A 21,614-nucleotide genomic window follows, 5' to 3' on the forward strand; every position below is an offset into this window, starting at 1 on the left:
CGTGACCTGTGCTGAGACAGGCAAGAGGCAAAATAGTTGTTGTGAGCTAGGTGTTGAGAAAACACTTTTAACACTGGGACTCTGGGCTGATAGTGCTCAGCTTGGTGGGAGAGCTCTTGTCTGGCACACACGAGGCCCCAGGTTCAATCTCTGGAGCTACAAAAAGCAAAAGCCAGACTACCACCCAGGCAAAGGAATTCCAAACCGGATTCCCCAGCTGCTAGTGTGGCTGAACACAGTAGGCAGGCAGGCAGGCAGGCTGTTCCGGACAGGGCAGCTGAGCCAAACCACCTGTCCTTCCATGCACACGCCCATCCCGAAGTGGCAACAGGCAGCTTCCGAAGAGCCGCTCTGCACATGAGTAGATGGCTCCAGGTTCATCTAGACTCACTGAGAGGACCTGGGGTCCAGTCAGAGTGAAGTGGAGCCCAAAGCTGACCCGACTCTCTCACTGTGCGGATGCTCCTGGCATTGGCTACTTTGTGGAGATGAAGCTGTTTCTACTGTTGTTCCTCAGAAAGTTACCAGAGCTGCTTAACAGCCTGTCCTTGTTACAGTAAATGTCAGCCAGGCATGGTAGCGCTCATCTGAATCCCTGTGCTCAGGAGGCTGAGATAAAAAAAAAAAAAAAAAAAAAAAAAAAAGGGTGGGGTGTTACCTTCATCCTAAGAAGACCCTAAAGCTAATCAATCCCCAAGAATGAAGAGAAAAGCCAGAAAAGTTCAGACTAGCATTCAGGGACCATTACACTCCACCTAGCCGAGCCACCAAAAGCTCTGCATGAACAGACTGGCACACTTTAGCCCAACCTAGGTCATTTGAACATGAGGGAGTAATGGAGGAAGATGAAGACTGTTGGGGTTAAAAAATATTTTACAAATTTCTAAAACTTTATAGCTAGCCACCACTGTGATAGAAGGCTATCTCAAATTCCTTGAAAAATGTGAACGCTTCATGGTAGCAAGCAGACACGCTAGGAAATGTTGAGGGTTGAGTGAATTAGGTAGGCTCCACCTAATGTGCTTTAAAGTTATGAAGGCTACAGTTTTGTGGGGAAAGACTAGATCATTAGCCCTTGATATCCAGGGTTCACATTCATGGACTGGAGACCAAGTAGCTTTGTGTAGTAGTGGCATAGTATTAGGTATGGAAGCAATCCATAGTTACCCGAGATGGGCACCAATGGGCTATAGGTAAGAACTATGCCATTTTATTTAAGGTCCTTGAGTATCCTTGTGTTCAGTCAATTCCCCAGAGGTAGTGAGGGAAGACTTGCTATATAGTATGTAGGACCATATAGTAAGGATGTCTGTCCTCTACTCCAGGACTGTAAATAAGTTAGTGATGCACATAGGACCATACAGTAAGGATGTCTACCCTCTACTTCAGAACTGTAAATAAGTTAGTGATGCGTGCTTCGCTTCAGTCTCATCAACAGTGCCATTCTGTAAGAGTTATATGGGTTAGATGAATATTCCCTAATTTCTGAAATGCTTAGCACAGGCAGGAGATGATCTAATTCCCGGCAGGCCTCAGCCTAGCCTTGTTTTCCTCTTCCTTCAAAAGAGTGCAGAATCACAGATAGGCCCCAATCTAATACAAACTTCCTCCCTGCCCAGAAAACTCACCAAGGACAGACCACTGCTGAGCTGCATCTAGAATACATCTCACTCTCATCATACGCCAACACCCAGAACCTTCTACTGCTGCCCGCTGATGCCTTCCCTCAGTGTCCAGACACAGCGTCAGGTAACAAAGTAGAAAGCCAGGACCCAAACATTTCTCCCAAGCTGTGGGCTGGGAGAAATGAAGTCTGAAGGCAAAGAGGTCCAGTAATACTCTCTGGCCAGGAGGTACCAATGAAAAGACACTTGGCTTTTTTCTTGATTAACCCACTAACCAAAATAAAACCCAATGGCAATGAGGTCTTAGGTCATGCGTCCTCTGCTCTGGAATGACTGTAAATTGCCTCAACTGAGCTCAGCCTCAAGATCTGAAAGCTAAAATTATCAGCCTCATGCAAATGTCTGCCTGACACACAGTAGGACCCATAGGCACAAAACTTGTAATAAAATGCGTTAGCAATGATTCATCTTGGACTCCACACACCAGTGGCCGTGACATCCTTTTTCTCTCCAGTAATATCAAAATAAACAAACTTAATTAAGTTTTAGGGAACACGCATTGCAAGTTCTTTAATTGATTTTATTTTTTACATAAAAAGTTCAGTAGAAATTGGATAAAGTAAAGTGATCTTAAGCAGTAAATCAATCTTATCAACATAGCACAGGGCTGGCCAAAACCACAAGGCAGCCTGCTTTGGAATATTTACATGATAACAAATTAAACCTTGCAGGAAAATTTATACTGTCCTTACAAAGTCTTCTCATGATTCTAGCACATAGAAGCTAATGGCAAACAAAAACTGAACAAAAACCAGGAAAAACAAAACAAATTATTTTCAATATATTCACATATACATTAAAATATAATACAGATCATCAGGGTAAAGGGTCTTGGGGGAGGGTGCGCATGGGTCTGTGCGCTGACAGCACCGCCAAGGGGGAGACCCAGATTTGAGAATGGGTTCGGGTGTGACCAAGGTCTTCCCTAGGCTACTGCCTCCAACGGCCTGTAGCTGTTACATCCCAACAGCTCACAAGAGGGATCATTTGTAGCTCATTTTTGTAGCTTACAGTCGACACCTGCAAAGTCTGAACTGCTCAGGATGATGGGTCATCACACCAGTAGTGCAGGCCTGGCCGTGGGTGGGGCAGAAGCCACAGGACTCATCCTTCTAATCACGTGTCTCACTCTGGCCCTGCAAGTCACTCTAATTCAGTGTCCTCTTTAGGTTTGTAAACAGCCCCAAACTTCTGCATGTACTTCTTAATGTACTCCTTGGTTTTGTGTTTCACATTCTCATTGCACTCCAGGTCCTCAGGGTTCTTACAGTACTTCAGCTCCTTATTCATGACTCCGTGAGTCAGCTGTCCAAGGCACAGGAAGAAACCACAGACACCATCAGAATGGAAAATGATTTCACAGGGAGGAGGACAGGCTTCAAATGAAATCAAAGGGTGGCTGGGGCAAGCTGGTACAGGGACAGAGGGGAGAAACCCAGCATTCAGTCTGTTAGAGGTCTACTTTCCCACCTCTGAACCTTGCCTCACATTCCTGGGCCCCAAGCCTTAGCATCTGGCACATAAAAGCACCCTTTTTGATGAAGGAAGAGTATCTTAGAACATATATGACTTGATAAGAACAACAAAAGACAGACCAGAAGCAGGGCAGTACCTTTCGAGCGAGGTGTTTGAAATCTTCAGTTGTGGTGATTCTGCCCACCTTGCAGTCAGGTTTGCGGTAAGGATTCAGGCACTGGACAATGAACTGAGACATCTACAGACAGAAGTAGGAGATACATTGCTCAGTTGTGCTGATGAGGTCATTAGAAAAAGCAGTAGAAAGCACAGCTGCTAGTCCCCGTTTCCTCCCTCAGGTGCTGATCTAGCCAACAGAACACTAGAAAGTCAGTGAGATGTAAGAAAGTAATCCTAACCCAGTCCTAAGAGAAAAACTCTCCTTAGTCAGACCAACCAAATCTCACTTAAGAGAAGCTGCAGGTGCCGGGCGGTGGCAGCACTTGGGAGGCAGAGACAGGAGAATCTCTGTGAACTACAAGAGCTAGTTCCAGGACAGGCTCCAAAGCTACAGAAAAACCCTGTCTCCAAAAAAAAAAAAAAAAAAAAAAAAAAAGTTGGAGAGATGGCTCACTGACTGCTCTTCCAGAGGTCCTGAGTTCAATTCCCAGCAACCACGTAGCACCTATAACAAAATCTGGTGCCCTCCTGGCCTACAGGCAAGATACTGCATTGATAAATAAATAAATCTTTGCCGGGCGGTGGCGGTGCACGCCTTTAATCCCAGCACTCAGGAGACAGAGACAGGCAGTTCGAGGCCAGCCTGGTCTACAAGAACTAGTCCCAGGACAAGCTCCAAAGCTACAGGGAAACCCTGTAACCAAAAAAAAAAAAAAAAAAAAAAAAAAAAAAAAAAAAAAACCCAAACCAAACCAAATCCAAGGTCATCGTGTTAAGAGGTTGGGACCTATAAGAGCTAATTAGGCCATGAGGGTTTCTCCGTCATTAACAGAGCTTCTCCTGTCTGGGCTATAGCTCAATTGAAGAGGGCTTGTCTAACACTGTGGACTCCTATGAAGTGTTAGTTCAGTTTCTAGGTTGTCTAGGTCCTGGAGCCAAGGCAGGGCAGAGTAGCAGACCTGAGTTACCAGAGGGCTTTGCAACACCAGGACTGCAGGTAGGTTTGTTGCCTGTAAAGGTTACTTCAAGTCTCTAAGTATTACACATTAATCCACAGATCACAACCACCAAAAGCACATGGAAACAAGGGTGAAGGATGACGCGGGGCAGGGCACTTCAATCACCATCTTCTGGGCTATTTCTGTGAGGCTTATCCTACCCAACAGCTCTTCAAAGAGGCCCCAGATCAGGACTTAACGGTATAGGGTCACAGGGGAAAGGGAAGAAAAGGGGCCACCTTCAAGGAAGTAACCTGAAGAGGCCCCTCAATCTCCAAAACTCTGTGACCCATAAAACATTCAAGGAATGAGGCTGGTTGAGCTGAAACACCAACACCATACATGGACAGCGAGGAACCACTCTGTCTGCACAGTTTTTTGGTTTAGCTGTCACAATTGGCTGGATAAATCTTTTACTCACAGGGTTTTCTGTGGTTGCCTGACCTCCATATTTTCCCCCCTTTCAACCCACTCTACACTTAGTCAAGGCTTTGACTATCCTCAGCTTAGCATCAGCGGTTCCCTAAACCCACAGACACAAAGCCACTACATGAAAGGGCACAATACTGTCCAGCCTTATTTCCAACACCCCTCACATGATCAGTCTTCAAGACTGAGGTGACACTCTTTCTCTCTGTGTATTCTCATGCTACCTTCACCTTCCCTTCTGATCCATTTGGCCAGTTTCTACCCTAAATTCAAGAGCCTTTCTTAATATTCTAAGTATTAGCCTCTGTCATGACATATTCTTCACACAGCTGCCATTCTTTACAGTTCTGTAATTTTAACACACTATGAACCCTTCAATGAACGGAATCTGAGTTTATAATCTAGGCTGGTAAGATGGTTTACTGGGTCAAGGCACATGTCACTAAGCTGGGTCTGAGTTTCATTGCCAGGACCCAAATGTTGTCTTCTGACCTCCACACATGTCATGGCACCACTCTCCCAACAAAGAAACAAACGTGCAGTGGAGACAAACAGGGTGGAGACATATTGTCAAGATGGAGCAAGCCGCTATCAGGAAACAGCAAAGAAAAAGAACTACAATTTGATCAGAGGATCCAGAGGTTCTCTGATCTTTAAAGCTTATTATATATAGGAACAATAGTCCCAATTTTGCTGATCTCAAGGGTTGTTGTAACAGATACCAAAGTGTTTACCTAGTTGTAAAGGGACACATCAATGTGTCATCCATCAGTAAAGAAGCACCCGACACCACAGTAAGTCTAATACTATAGCTAGCTTTCCATTGTCTGAGATGCTACAGAAGGCCAACAGTGAAATGGCAAATATGTTGGCAGATGGACTCCTCTTGCTCCAGTAAGAGACAGTTATGGGATTCTTGATGGGTAAAGCATCAATTTGGGGCAAAAGATACAAGCTAAACCATCTTTAGGCAAGACAGATGTACAAACTTAGGCAGATACAACAGGCTCAAGTAAAGTCCAAGGACTACGCCGTCCACACCTTCTCCAAACCTTACCTCTTTTCTGAATACTTCCTTGCTTTTCTTTGCCAGCTCACTGGAAGTGTCTGCTTCTGCTGTCTTGGGCTTTTTTGATGTCTAGAAGAGAGAAACAGGATAGTGCTAACATGAGATGCCAGTCTGGTAATGCCCTACTGTTTCAGAACTTTCACCTGACTAAAGGACAGGGCCTGGAGGTTCCCTAGTTAATAGTTTAAAATTCAGTCACCTGACTCTGGTCTTCTTATAAGCCTAATTCCAAGCCTGTATCTTAAGCCACAGCTATATCTTGGATACAGCTGCACATTTTGAGTTGTTCTATAGGCATTCTCTCTTTGTGGAGGATGTGTAGTATCTGGACTCAAATAACTGACCCTTCCTAGGCTCTGACATGTTAGCATTCCAGAACTAAGAGCTCTGTTCTGAGCCGGGCAGTGGTGACGCATGCCTTTAATCCCAGCACTCAGGAGGCAGAGGCAGGTGGATCTCTGTGAGTTTGAGGCCACCCTGGTCTACAAGAGCTAATTCGAGGACAGGCTCCAAAGCCACAGAGAAACCTTGTCTCTCAAAAAAAAAAAAAAAAAAAACCAAAACAAAACAACAACAACAAAACCAGCCAACACCCCTCCCCCGAAAAAAGGAAAAGAAAAAGAAAAAAAGAGCTCTGTTCTGAAGCTCTTTGTACTTAGCTCCTTTCCTCCCTAAGGAGTTGCCTAGACTAAAAAGGACCATCTCAACATGCTAGAGAAACTCCTTGAATGCTGGGGTATCTAGTTCAGGAGTGTAAAGACTGAGGAATTATGGAGTACACCTGTTATCCCAGTACTTCAAAGTGGAGGCTGAAGTTTAAAGTCAACCTTTAAAAACAAACTTACACAGCCAACCTAAGCTACAGGAAACCCTGTCTCAAAGAAGCCCCAAACAAAAAATCAAAGGAGCTATAACACTGGTGGACATGGGATTGAGTAGATACTAAAATCACTACTCTCTTTTTTCCCAAATGACAGGATGATGGTAAATCCAGAAATACACCTTCCTAGCATTGCCAGAGGAGGAGCTATCAAATTCCCCCTACCCAGGCAACACCAAGAAGTGATGAACCGTCAGTCTGGCATACAAGCCATGCTCTCACAGCTATAAAACCCTTCCCATGGAAAAGATAATTATCATCATTCCACTTGGAATGCTAATTTTCATGCTCTAGGAATATCAGCTGATGCAACAGGTTTAATTAAAAAAAGATTGATTTACATGTGTATGAGTGTATGTATATGAGTACCACATATACATACATGACTGGTGTCTCCTGGAACTGGAGATATACCTGGAGTCATATGTGAGTGCTCTGCCAAGAGCCAACAAGTATTCTCACCATTCAGCCACCCACCTCTCTAGCACCTTCCTCCCTTTGGAATTTACTCTGTAGACAGGCTGGTCTCGAACCCACAGAGATCTACCTGCCTCTGTCTCCCGAGTGCTGGGATTAAAGACATGCGCCACCACCACCCAGCTTATTTGGCTTTTTGGACATGGTCAAATCTGCAATTCCTTCTGCATCAAGCTCCTGAGCACTGGGACTATAAAAGTGCCACGCATAGTTTACTTTGAGACTGATTATATTTCCCCATCTCCAATGAGTGTATATCCCACATAAGATATCAGATAGCCAGAGATCCAGAATTATCTGGGTATCTGAGCATGGTGGCTCACAGCTACAATCCTAGCAAAGAAGCTGAGGCAGGAGGACAGGTCCAGGTTTAAGGCCAGTGTAGGGTATGTAGTAAGTTTTAGTACAGCTTTGAGGACAGAGCGAGACATCTTTTAAGACAAAACAAATTATAATTACATAAGACAAGACCCCCCCCCCAATAATTCTTTTATAGATCTCAGAACTGAGTAAAATTACAAGTGCAGAAAATGCCTTCAAAATATGATAGCCATTGTGAGGATCCTGATCCTCTGGAAGAGGCAGGGTTGGTGAGGATCCTGCTTCCCTTTAAATCTGTGTTTGTCAATCTTGGAGGAGGGGGGTCAAACTGCTCTTTCACGGGGACTACCTAATACCACTAAGAAACAGATATTTATGATTCATAACAATAGCAAAATTACAGTTATGATGTAGCCATGAGAACAATTTGATTATGGTTGGAGGTTACCACATGAAGAACTGTAGTAAAAGGACCGTAGCATAGGAAGGCCCAGGAACCAGAGCTCCAAATAGAATACATCTTTAGAAAGCTAAATAAATATGGGCTTAGGTTTGTAGCTCAGTTGGCAGAGTTCTTGCCTAGCATGAAATAAGCCCTGTATAAACTTTGCATGGTGATGCTTGCCTGTAATCCCATCACTTGGGAGGCAAAGGGAAGAAGGTCAGCAGTTCAAGGTCATCCTTGGCCACCTAGCAAGTTCAAGGTGACCTGGTCTACATAGGACTCTTAAAAAAAGAGAGAGAAAGAACAAGAAAAAGAGGGACTGGGAAGATGGCTCAGCAGTTAAAAGTATAGGCTGCACTTCAAGAGGACCCCAGTTTAATTCCCAGCACCCACAGAACAGCTCACAAACATCTGTCCTTTGGTTCCAGGACTCTCTTTTGGCTTACATTAGGCATACATAACACCCATACACATAAAATAAATTTAAAACGAAAGAAAGCTAACGTAATCCAACGCACATTAGTAACTTTCTAATTCAATCCTGACTTGGCAAGACTGGGAGAGTTTTAAAAACACAGTCATAAAGCAGAGTGCACTGGACTCAGTTAAGGAACACTTTTGATGCTGAGCAACTGGGACTGAGAAAGAGTTCAAATGAAGGGTGCTAGATTTGTACACCATATAAATCACAAAACAAAACTAAGAATTCTTGTGAAGCAAGATTTTTTTTTTTAAAAAAAAAGATTTATTTATTTATTATATATACAACATTCTGCCTCCATGTATGCCCGTGCGCCAGAGGAGGGCGCCAGATTTCATTATAGATGGTTGTGAGCCACCGTTGGGAATTGAACTGGGAATTGAACTCAGGACCTCTGGAAGAGCAGCCAGTGCTCTTAACCACTGAGCCATCTCTCCATCCCAAGAAGCAAGATTCTTTTATTAGGAGTTGTTGAGATGGGGTTTCTCTGGGTAGACACGCCCACCCTGGAACGCTCTGTAGACCAGACTGGTCTAGAACCCAGAGATTCGCCTGCCTCTGTCTCCTGAGTGTTGAGATTAAAGGTGTGGGCCACCACTGCTCAGCATGAAATTAATTTTTGTGTCTACATGGCATGGGACTCATTCAGGTATAACACTTACTCAAACTCAATGCTCTGGAGCAAAATTAGAGCCAAAGGCAATACTTGTTAGTGACATGAAGAATTTTGGGATTCCCCAACTCTCTAAAAGTTCCACTTGATATTTCAGCATTTCTAACAATAGGCTATTGTTGCCTATGGAAGATTTGTTAATACCAGATAAGACACCAGACTGGACCAAACGGCCCTCACTCAACTCATGGTAGAGGCTGTAGAGAAAGCAGCCTCACTGAAATCTGAGGAAACCACTGGCAGGGGGTGACAACTCACACAACAAAAGCCAAGTGTTCCCAGGTCCTCAGCAAATCATCAGTTTGCTTTTTCCTCAACTTGGGTGTCAATGGGAAGTTTTGGTGGGGGCCTATGTAAGCAAGTCAGATGAATACACAGAAAATGAGCAGGCAATAGGGCTTGGAAGGAAGCCAGAGCTCACTGTTGTTAGAAGATGATCCAGCCTTTATCTACAGTACATTTGACGTCTCAAGAAATCTTGTTTGGAAATGACTTCTGTCTCAGCACCTTCATGTTACTGGGCTTTGACTTCACCCACATTCACTGGCCAATGGTCATTAAACTTACTGTGTGGCTCTGGTACTCACCAAGAAACAAACGATACAGCAAAAGCAAACTCCACTCTTTATTAGGCAAACAGACACAATTAGGTCAAAAAACCTCTGTGCCTCTGAAAGGGGAAAGAAGGGTTAAGTTACAGAGATGGGCTCTGAAAAGGAGAGAAGGAAATATTACTCAGCTATTATCTTTTCCCTCCTGAATTTAATTCTCTTTAGAATATGAAATGGAAAAGATTGCCTAACGAGGAACTATATGTTTGGGAGCAGTGTGAATCTAAAAGTACAAGCAGAGCCATCAGAAATGCATTCGATCAACCTAAGTTCTCCAAAACACAAATGTGGCTGCATATTAAGTATGAAGTTCAGAAAGAAGGTCCCTGAAAACCCAGAAACTCACCACTGTTCTGGAGTTGCTACTACTCTTAGAAACACCAAAATAATACTTCAGTGGGTGCTTCTAGGTAAAGGCTGAAGTTCCCTCTTCCTTTGTGAAAACAATAACAAACAACTAAGAACAAAAACCAAGGGCAGGAAATGGGAGGAGGTAGGAGAGGGAGGAATGGGAGGAGGGAGAAAAGGGAAGAATGGGCCCCTAAAGAATAAAATTCTAACAATTGTGTTTCAAAGGAAAACAGAAGATACAAAACCCATGGGACAAGAGTTACGATATTCCTAGGAACCAGTGGGCGTAAATCCATATATTTCACCTACAAGGTAGGCCTAGGTCTCTCTCTCTCTCTCTATGCCCCAGCTGGTAACTGGCCATATTAACTGAGTAGCTTAAACCATCTCCTCTGCAGAGACAAGTTTTCTTGTTTCTGACAATCTTTCAATTGTGATTTCTGGGTTCCTATTTCATTACTGTTAAGTGGTACTGTATGAAACCATTTTGTAAATTTCTCCAACTCTAAAAAACAAAAATGAAACAGGACCAACAACTGAAAAACCTCTTTGCTGCAGACCTTGCCCTCTGCAAAGTCTTGTTTTATAACGTAAGGACACCTATGGAACGCTGGGACGAATGTGAATCCAGGAAGCAGAAGCAAATAAACTGCTCTCTCTCACTTGTGCAAGCAGTCAACACGGTTCAGGTCTGAGGTTCTCAAGGGAAGGTTTGACTCAACACTCACCACATGATGGATGATGGAAGAGAGTACAAGATGATCAAGAGTAGGGAACAACACTGGAGGGAAACAGAGAAGGAAGGCTCTCATAGATGCTTAGTCTAGTTATCAAAAGCTTTTACTACCACCCAGCACTTTTCAAAGAATTCTCTGCCCACTACACACCTTCCCCTAGTTTGCTGTATCATACATTCTCTATTTGAGCACCAGAGCCAAACAATAAGCTTAATGCAATCTGTTAGCTAAACCAGATGAACTCGGGTCCCAGTTTGGGTCGTGAAACACATATACACATACTTATGCTTTCCAACAAGAACCGATTTATTGATGATTCAATATGAATTCAACTACCATCCCTATTCTGAATCCTGTAGGCAGCTCAAACTGCTCAAATTCCACAATTAATTTATTTCCTCTTGCTTTTTCCTCCTTCATTTCTGATGCTTAAACTGAATAAAAGGACCTTTCCCACATAAGCTAAGATTATTGGCCACTTTTGCTTCTTCCTAATCTGCTTGATTCACCAAGGTTGTTTTTGTTGTTTGTTTGTTTGTTTTTTAAGACAGGGTCTTACCACATAGCCTTGGCTGGTCTGGAACTTGACATGTAGACCAGAGTGGCCTTGAATTCATAGAGCTCAGCCTGGCTTTGCCTTCTCAGTACTGGAATTAAAGGTGTATACCACCATATCTAGCCTGGTCTGCTGAACTTAGCAATAATTCTCAAATGTTCCTCACTTTGTCAGAGCAATAACACTGCACTCTGCTCCATCACTATATCAAACAAGCTGTCTTACTCAAGAGACACATATTTGATTATCTGATTCCTCTGCATCAATGGTATTTCTTAGCTCCCGGGTACCTATTACAAGTTATCACACTGGATGCCCTCAGACACTTTACTCCTGACATACTTTTCCAGTGTGTTTTTTGTTGTTGTTGTTGTTGTTTTATCTGGCATGTTTGGGACCATGCTTAGGACAGAAGCCAGGGCATGATGTGTACTAAGTGAATAACCCTACCAGTAACCCACATCCCCTTTTTACTCTTGCATGTTTCTGTCTTGCTCAGTAGCTCGTATGCACCCAATTTCTTACTATACCAGATATTTTTGACTATTTGCAATTTTGACCTTTACAATTTTGCTGAACTTATAAAATCACATTTCCCGTGATGACACTGATATGGTCTTAAGGGCTGATCACTGAACTCTTCAAGACACGTGGTATAGATTTCTACCACAGCAGCTTTCTGAGCTGAACTTTCAGCTGACCAAGACCCAGCCAGTTTCAGTTCTCTTTCCATCTCTGTGTCACACCAGGTTTGTGAATTGACAAAAACTCGTTACACTGGTGTAGTGTATGGCTCTGAAAGACTTACATTCTGAATAAAAACAACAAGAATAAAAATGGAACATAAGGAATGGAGACTTTCCTCATAAGTGTCCTCCGGTCTACAGGTATGTTCAGTAGATAAATGCAACTGTAGAATGCTAAGAGGATAATTCCAGCTATCTAAGCCTTTCTAGGGCAAAGAGATCACAGTCTTAAAAGGGATCCAAAGACGGACTGATAGATCAAAGAGCACTTGTTTTTTCATTTATGAGGTTGAAACCAAAGGGTTAACCAACCCAGAAGGCTTTGGTCTAGATTTTTACATTAAAAAAAAAAAGTAGTATTTCCATAGAGAGACCCTGTCTCAAAACAAAACAAAGGCAAATTTTTATAACAGAAGCATACTTGAAATTTTAAAAAACACTGGATAAATTTAGATTACAAATAGCAGAGGAACTATGTAAACTAGAGTGTAAGGAGAAAGAACTGAAAAAAAGAAAGTGAAAGATTCAGTGGCCCGTGAGAAATAAAGCAGTCCAGCAACACGTATACAATTCAGAGTGGCAGGAAGAAGAGGCCATGGTACGAAAGACAGATTAGAAAAAAAAAATGGTTAAGATATTTGCACCTTTGATGAAAACTATCAATCTGGATTCAGAAGAATAACCATAAGAAAGTTAAACACAAAGAAAACCAAAGTATATAGCAAAAAAGAAAAAAACTGAACATACAAAATGCAAAACTGCTGAAAATTAATTAGAAAAGAAATAATATATAAAAGAGAACAAAGACTATATCTTTCTTATCAGAACAATTATAATAAACTGGGCATGGTAACATACACTGTTAGCAAAGTTCAGGAGACAAAGGCAGTAGTGACACATCAAATTCAATATCAGCTTGGGTTACATAGCAAGACCCTGTCTAAACAAATGAAACAGAATAATATTTTAAGAACTGAAAAGTAGGCCAAGGGTGATGGCACACGCCTTTAATCCCAACATTTGGGAGGCAGATAGATCTCTTTGAGTTCGAGGACAGCCTGGTCTATACAACAAATGCCAGGACAACCAAAGCTATGTAGAAAGGCTCTGACCTTTCGAGAGAGAGCGAGAGCGAGAGAGAGAGAGAGAGAGAGAGAGAGAGAGAGAAGGAAACAGTATCAACAGGAGCACTGGCTACTCTTGGCTGCTCTTTCAGGAGAGCCAGATTTCATTTTCAGCCACCATTGTGGCTCTAAACCATCTGTAACTCCAGTACCAGAGACCTGACATCTTTTTTGGTCTTGTGGTGCAGGTAAAGCTTCCATATGAATAGAAGAGAACAGAATTCTATATCCAGTGATAATGCCCTTTAAGTAACAGTCTCAAGTTTCCTACAAAGTTACACATATTCCTACTATGTAATTTAGCAATTATGTTCCTTGATATTTACTCAAAGAACCTAAAAACCATGCCCAAGCTAAAACCCACACAGGTGTTTTCAGGAGCCTTATTCCAAATCACAAAACCCAGAAGCCAAGGAAGATGCCCTACAGCTTACCTGGTAAGACAAAGGTAACTAACTGGCTAAGCAGCATTAGTCAATACCAAAGTGAAACAAAACACTAATCACACATAGACAGAGAGTCCTAAATGTATAGTTCCCTGGGGCTAGATGTCAATGAAGGAAGAGGCTAATGGTTATATGATAGAGGAATATGAGAACACCAGAGTCTCGTTTCCTTCTCTGTCTGATCTACTTTCTGCTCAATTTTGCTGTACCAAAGCAGAACTAAAATTACTCAGTATTTCTTAAAGGGTTACGATAGTTTTTTTTTTTCCTCCCCAGAAAAAACAAGCTCACAAACATCATCGACAGTAGATCTGAAATACTAGAAATACTCAAGGAAATTCTTCAGGATAAAAGAAAATGATTGAAGATGGAAATACAATTCTATGTCAAAGAATTAGAAATGCTAAATAGTGGTTGAAAATAGGATCTAGCTAAACAAAAGTTTAAAAATTTTAACATTTTACCAGACTTTTTTTTTTTATTATGGCTATGGGTACAAAAAATTGAGTCTACACTCACAAACCTAAATACCTGTACCACTAAAGAGGTAACCACCGTCCCCAGCAGGCCCAACCTGAACCCTAACCCTAATTATACACTGATATAAACAGACTTTAAAGTGAAATATAGTGACATATTTTGGTGTTCATTAACATATGAGAAAATGAATGGAAAAGCATGATGAACAGAAGCAAGTGAAATATAAATTCTCTGACTCAGAGAAAAGCTTATCCTGTAAGTACTCACAGAAATGTGGTGCAGTCTAAGACGACAGCCCATTGTGAGATATATGGGTATTATAAATCTCTAAGTCCTAGATCTCAGGATTCCTTCCTATTTTTAAACACTGAGGCCTTCACAGGCTTTGGTTCATATGGCAATACCTAACAAGTTAGGAAGTAACTTCATTCTGGTCGAGCAGCATATGCCCATAAATCTAGCACGTGGGAGGCAGAGAACAGGGATCACTGGAGGTCTCATGCCCACCAGGTCACAGAATGTGAGATGCCTGTCAAACACAGTTAAGAAATGAAAACATTTCCTAGAAAAGTTAATGAAATGTAACAGAAGGCATGGATTTGTTCATACTTGTCTTTCATTCTAGCTTCTATTTCTTCCTTCTTCCCCCTCCCATCCATCCTTAATAACTTAAGTGCTTCTTCTTATGTCCTTTAAAAACAGCAACAAAATAAAACAAAAAACCTATAAAATGCTCAGGTTTAAAACACCCAGAATGACTTCTGATGTAAGGTAACTCATCCTTGCAGATAATTTAATCTTATTAATAAATAAGGATAAAGGATAATTGCCTAGCAAGTATGTGTTCTATATTTCTACCACCTCTAATCTCAGTGATTGTTTTGTTAAAGGAAAGATGAAGAGTAAAATATTATTCTTTTTTCTAGCATTTCTATAGTAATTGTCTTCTGCCCATGGCTTTACAAATAAGAAAGGAAGTCTTATACTCTGAGAATCACATGAGGTATCTCTTTTGCTGCTTTTTTTGGGGGGAGGGGAGGCGCACATGCCACAGCATGCACATGGAAGACAAAGGACAACTTTTTGAGAGTTGATTCTCCCCTTCCAACATGGGTCCCAGGCACCAGATAGATCGTCTGCCTTGGAGGTAACCTCCTTAGCCCACTGAGCACCTCACTGGCTGTTGCTGGCTTTTTTTTTTTTCCTTTTCTTTAGACAGGATTTGCTGTGCCCTCAAACCTGTGGCCCTCCTATCTAGTGATGACAGGTATGATGACCCAGCTCCTTGGGTGAGTTTCATTATCTACCTGTGTGTAGGATGTGTGTGTCAATATGGGCATACCACAAATGTCATAGTTTTGTGGTTTCTTTTTTTTTCTTTTTTGAGGCTATTTGTTTTATTGAGGCACAGTCTCGTTATTTCTTGCCAGTATCTTATGTACTCTAACCTAGCTGGCCCAGGAACTTGGAGCCAATTCTCCTATTTCTCTATTGGAGCCAATTGTACTGTAGGAATGCTGGAGGATCTGAACTCAGGACATCAGGCTTGTGCAACAAGTACTTAATCTACTACACCACCTCCACGACTACTTTGGTGAGTTTTAACATAACCAGTTTAAATTCATTCCAGAGCTAACCGATCTCAAAGTGTTGGACCCTAGAGTCCAATCACCGAGGAGAAGGAGCCGTCCCAAGAGACCATCTCTCACATCACAGCTGATGTAAAAGCATGAGGATTTTATTAATTCTATCATGACAGGGTCTTTCAGCATTCAGGAGGCTAGAAGACCCCGAATGTCTGGCACAGGCTATTTTTAAAGGGAAAAACCACAGAAGGAAGGGGTGTCTTGGGGGCTGTTCTTTAACTATTATGATTGGCTTATTCAAAAGGGCTATTATCAATAATTGGCTGGAGAGTGTTTGCCAGATCAGATGAGGTAAAGGAAAACATTAGAGGGTCATTTTGCCCCTTTCCAAGGGCCAAAATCAAAATATCAGTCACTGAGTCAACACCTAAGGGTTATCTTGCCCCTATTCAATAACTGAGTTCTATTTGGAGAACATTCACAAGGGCTCAGGGAGATGATGGAAAAGTTCCCAACATTTCAGTACATGTGTGGGCAATTGTTAGGTCCTTGGTTCCCAGGGCGGGAAGGGGGGAGCATTACTGCTGAGACTGAGAGTTGTCAGAATTGGTTTCAGAATTGTCTTAAAGTTCTACAAATGTAAGAGGATGCTAAATTGTAATGTCCATTCAATTTACTGTATTCAATTTAAAGAGTCCAACCAAAGCAGAATGTAATGGCAAGATCACTAGTTGGATGATAGCTTGAGCTAGACTAGACAGTTCATGGCTCAAAAATAAAGTAGAAGTAAAAAGAAACCATCTATACAGCTTAGTATCAAGAAGAGTTAATATACTAAAAAAGGTTATAAAGGAGTATGGAATATACTTATTACGGGGCCTCTAGTTTTAACCTTTAGTCTTCTGTTACTATTATTAGTGTTACAAAACATTTTAATAATTGTCTATCATATATTCAAAAACCTTCTAAATGTATTTCTTTTGCGAATAAATAGCTAATACACATCTGAGACCTTAAATCTCTAAAAACAGTCTTTCTCTTTGATTTCAATCTCTTCCTTTGACAGAAGAACTCCCACATATTTTCCAAAGAAAGAAAAAATTTTGATAACTATATAGCTAATGACCTTACTGAAATGAAAGGACACAGATGCTCATGACCAGGATACATATAAAAGCTATACTCACCTTCATGGGGTTTTCATCATATGTTGGGGTTCCCAGGTCCATCTCAGCTTCATGCTCAAGGCTTGCATCATCTCCTGGGCTTTCCCAAGTGGGAGGATCCCACTGAGTTTGCCTAAAAGAAGTTAACAACAGCAAAGCTGCCATGGGTAAAACAGACAATCTTTGCAGAGTTTAAAAATATAATATGCAACAGGATAGATGATAAGCGCGAACTTTGAGACTAAGACATACTTCCAATAGCTTATCAGTAATGACTCTAGCCTGGAAATATGTTCCTAACATTTATCTCATCACACTTTTGAAGGCAAAGATGTAATAATGCTGGCTAGGTACTGACAACAGCAAGAAAATGAGTATCTTGTTTGCTTCTCAACTGGTTCAGTGTACTAGATAGATCCTGAGTTTAAAAGGTATGGAGCGGACAAACAGATCAGTGACTACTACAACTACTATGTGTTTGGAGCAAAAGAAACCACATACCTACAATCCTTGAACATGTTTATAGTTTTGTACTTTATCTAATGACTGGAAGTCTATGAAAAAACTTCTAAAATTGTATTCTTTCTAAAAATACCCTCGACTGGTAATAAAAAGGGCTCAGCCATGTATGTTAACTCATTGAATGGTTATAGTTGATTTAAAAGTAAACAGGCAAATATATAACCCAAGATGGAACTAAAGACAGCCTTAAACCTTTGATTTTTCTGCCTCTACCTCCTTTCTGAATGCTAGGATCACAGAACATACCACCACAACTAGATTTAGAAGAATTATTTTATTTTAAATTGTGTGGGTGTGTATGCGTGTGTATTGTGAGTGAGTGTCTATATCTGTATCTGGGTGTGGGCGTATGGGTATGTGCACAGGCACATACACCTACATGTAATTTAAAATATTAAAAAAGGCCAGGCTGTGGTGATGCATGCTTGTAATCCCAGCACCCAGAAAGCAGAGGCAGGCAGATCTCTGAGTTCGAGGCAAACCTGATCTACAGAGTGAGTTTCAGGACAGCCAAGGCTACAAAGAGAAACCCTGTCTCAAAAAGACAAAACAAGCTGGGCAGTGGCGCATGCCTTTAATCCCAGCACTCAAGAGGCAGAGCAGGGGGATCTCTGTGAGTCCCAGGTCAGCCTGGGCAAGTCTGGTCTACAGAGTGAGTCCCAGGACAGTCAAGGCTACTCAAGAGAAATCCAGTCTCGAAAAACCAAAAAAACACAAAAACAAACAAAACAACAGCACTACCACACACATACACACACACAAAAAAAAAGACTAATAAAGCAAGAAAAAGATACCTTTTTTAAAAAAATTTACTTTGAGGCAGAATTTCTTTTTGAAGCTCTGGCTGTCCTGGAACTTGCTCTGTAAACCAGGCTTGCCTCGAAATTACAGAGATCCACCTGCCTCCGCCTCCCAAGGGTTGGGATTAAGGCTGTGTGTGATCACTGCCCCCAGCAAATTTGCTTTTGTTTTTTTTAAATATAGAGTTATTGTCCATGATCAAATCTAGCCTAACTAGAACATAGATAGAACTATCCATTTACAAATTACCTATAATTGTGTATATAATATCAACAAAACTGAACAATTATGAAGATGACCGCCTAATTTGCAATGCTTGAAGTATTACTTTCTAGTCTTTTACAGAAAAGGTTTGCTTGAGATTACTGACATCTACCGTTAGATTAAGTCTCTAACTTAAAAAAAATAAAACTATTTGTGTATAAGTACATGGGTGACATGGAATGTGTGAAGGTCAGGAACAACTTTTAAAAGTCAGGTCTCTCTCTCCTTCCAAGGCAAGGATCCTAAGGACTGAACTCAGGTCATCAAGGCTTGGTGGCAAACATTTTCACCCAACTGAGGCATCTCAACAGTCCTATCACTACCTTTCAAAAAAACTTCCCGAGCTAGATGTAGACTCACACTTATAATCTTAGCACTCTGCAAGCTGAGCAAGAATGCTGAGAGATAAGGCCAGACCCTGTCTCATAAAACAGAAAGAAAACAAAATGAGGGCTCATGATATAGCTCAGCTGGTTGAGCGTTTGCCTGGCATGCACAAAGTTCTGTATTTAACCTCCATAACCTCAACAGGGCTTGGTGGCGCATGCCTGTAATTCTAGCATTTGGAAGGTAGAGGCAGTCATCCTGAGTTCCAGATCAGCCTTGCATCCACAGAACCTTATCTTTGAAAATCAAAAAAACAAAAAACAAAAACAAAACAAAAACCACAAAATATTCTACCATAATTTTCTCTAGAATTCTGTAAATTAAAAGCACACCAAATGGTAGGCTGGGTGTAGTGGCATATGCCTTTGGTCACAGGAGAGACAGGCAGAGATCTCAGTAAATTCAAGGCCACCCCTGGTCTATATAGTGAACTTCAGGCCAGCCAGGGCTTCACAGTAACACCTGTCTTACAAAAACATATACCACACACCAATGGGGCTGATGAAATGGCTTAGCAATTAAAAGGCACCTGTTACCAAGCCTAATCTAATGACTAGAGATCCTGGGACACAAACTGTAGAAGAAAAATAACTCCCTCATGTTGTCCTCTGAAATCTGCATGCATGCATGCATATGTACACATGCACACACACTATAAATAAATGCAATGGGGAGGATATACCAAAGCATATTTTAAAAGGGCAAAAAAATCTATCATACATTTTTAGATGTGATTATGAAGCAGGCATTGCAGCACACGCTTCCAATTCCAGAACTTGAGAGACAGAGACATTCAGGCCAGCCTGGGCTACATGAATCCCTGTGTCAAAAGGGGACAAGAACATACACAGCAAGATAGCTCAGTTGAGTTCAGTCCCAAAAATCCATATAAAAAGCTGGACATGGCCAGGCTGTGGTGGCGCACACTTTTAATCCCAGCCCTCAGGAGGCAGAGGCAGGTCGATTCCTGTGAGTTCGAGGCCAGCCTGGTCTACAAGAACTAGTTCCAGGACAGGCTCCAAAGCTACAGAGAAACCCTGTCTCGAAAAACAAAAAACAAAACAAACAAACAAACAACAACAACAACAAAAGGCTGGACATGGTGGCATGCTTATACTGGAGGGAAAAAATAGACTGGTGGGCTCTCTAGACCTTGATGGACATCTAGACTTAGCCTAATCAGCAAGCCCCAAGTGTCAGTGACAGAAGATGTCTTAGAAACAATATAAAACAAACAAAATACAGGTGGATGATTCCCAAAACAACTTAGACTTATTCTGAATGCCCACCCACCCCTCAAACACAAGACACCTGGCACACATCCCCTACTGCCCAGATGAGATTCTAAAAATTCAACAGTCTTTTAAGTCAGTGGAAATCCAATAACTATCAAATTCTAACTGCAGCATAACTGACCAAGTAAAAAGAGATCTGGGATGCCTAGTGAATCCTCTTACCTTGTGATTACATGGTAGTAATAGATCTTCCCTTCAGGATCTCGGGCTGTCTTCCAGTTGGGAGGTAAAACAATGGTTTTTGGTTTTGGAGGAGAGGGAGGTGGCAGATCCAGTAGATTATTTGTTACTACCATTTCAGGCTAAAAACAAAACAATCAAAAACTGATAATAAATACATATAAGTACACACACACAACACTCACATAAATTTTTAATCAGTGATATTTCTTTCAATATGCCACAATTGGGCAAGATGCTCGTTTATATAAATATAGAAAGTATGCATTTAGTTTCCCTTAAGAAGGATAAATAAAAGGTATATTATGGGAAATAGCTAACAAGACAATACATATGAAAACCCGTAGGGAACTACCTAAACCAAATTTAAAGTATCACACTTTAAAAAAAAATACTTAACTGCTTATCATCTAGAGCAATATTTACCGGCGTTAATACAAACAAACCAGCAAGCAACAACAACAAAAGCCAATGATGATGGCATATAAAACTCCAGGATACTGGGGTTAACAAGATGATTCATCAAGCCCTGCTTAAAGCATTCAACTACTTTCCTAATCCAAAGTCCACTTTACACCAGCAAGCAGCATGGTCAGGCCTGTCACAGCAATACCCCACTCCTGGTACCAGTTTATGTCTTAGACACTGTTATATTGCTATGAAGAGACACCAGAATCAAGAAAAACCCACCAAGTCATCTTGTAAACCCCAGTATCCTGGAGTTTTATATGCCATCGTCATTGGCTTTTGTTGTTGTTGCTTGCTGGTTTGTTTGTATTAACGCCGGTAAATATTGCTCTAGATGATAAGCAGTTAAGTATTTTTTAAAGTGTGATACTTTAAATTTGGTTTAGGTAGTTCCCTACGGGTTTTCATATGTATTGTCTTGTTAGCTATTTCCCATAATATACCTTTTATTTATCCTTCTTAAGGGAAACTAAATGCATACTTTCTATATTTTCTAGATACAAGGCAGGGAATGATGATATAAACCTGTAATTCCAGTGCTCTGGAGGCAGGAGAATCATGAGTTCAAGACTGGCCTTGGCTACACAGTGAATTGAAAGGCAGACTGGGTGGTTTCACAGTCAAGACCTTGTCTTAAAAGAACTAATTTTGGGGTCAGTGAGATAACTAAATTAGTAACGTCTTTGCTGTGCAAGCCTGCGTCCAGGTTTGATTTCCCCCAGCACTTCTGTAAAGGTGCATGGGGAACACTGATGCACAAAGTGGTCTGCTCTCGTGCCCCATCACGTGGTAGCATGCATG

The 21,614-nt window shown here is 41.4% G+C and overlaps 1 protein-coding gene across 3 annotated transcripts in view; it reads right to left on the bottom strand.

Annotated features, from left to right (window-relative positions):
* Positions 1-2,184: 2,184 nt before the first annotated feature.
* The window catches only part of Setd2 (SET domain containing 2, histone lysine methyltransferase), an 83,291-nt gene continuing 63,861 nt past the window's right edge, over positions 2,185-21,614 (bottom strand). For 2 of the 3 annotated variants that reach the window (XM_085688900.2, XM_085688899.2), the window contains 5 exons: positions 20,328-20,467; positions 16,918-17,029; positions 5,805-5,885; positions 3,298-3,399; positions 2,185-2,990 (listed from right to left, as the gene is read on the bottom strand). In XM_085688900.2, coding sequence (XP_085545026.2) covers positions 2,829-2,990; positions 3,298-3,399; positions 5,805-5,885; positions 16,918-17,029; positions 20,328-20,467 — 597 coding nt within the window. In that variant the 3' untranslated portion in view covers positions 2,185-2,828. Of the gene's footprint in view, positions 2,991-3,297; positions 3,400-5,804; positions 5,886-10,783; positions 10,837-16,917; positions 17,030-20,327; positions 20,468-21,614 lie in introns of those variants that run through there. The other variant, XR_015001665.2, reaches the window with a different exon arrangement.

Source organism: Myodes glareolus, chromosome 4 (genome assembly GCF_982192425.1).
Source record: "Myodes glareolus chromosome 4, mMyoGla1.1, whole genome shotgun sequence".
Classification (NCBI taxonomy): Eukaryota; Metazoa; Chordata; class Mammalia; order Rodentia; family Cricetidae; genus Myodes; species Myodes glareolus.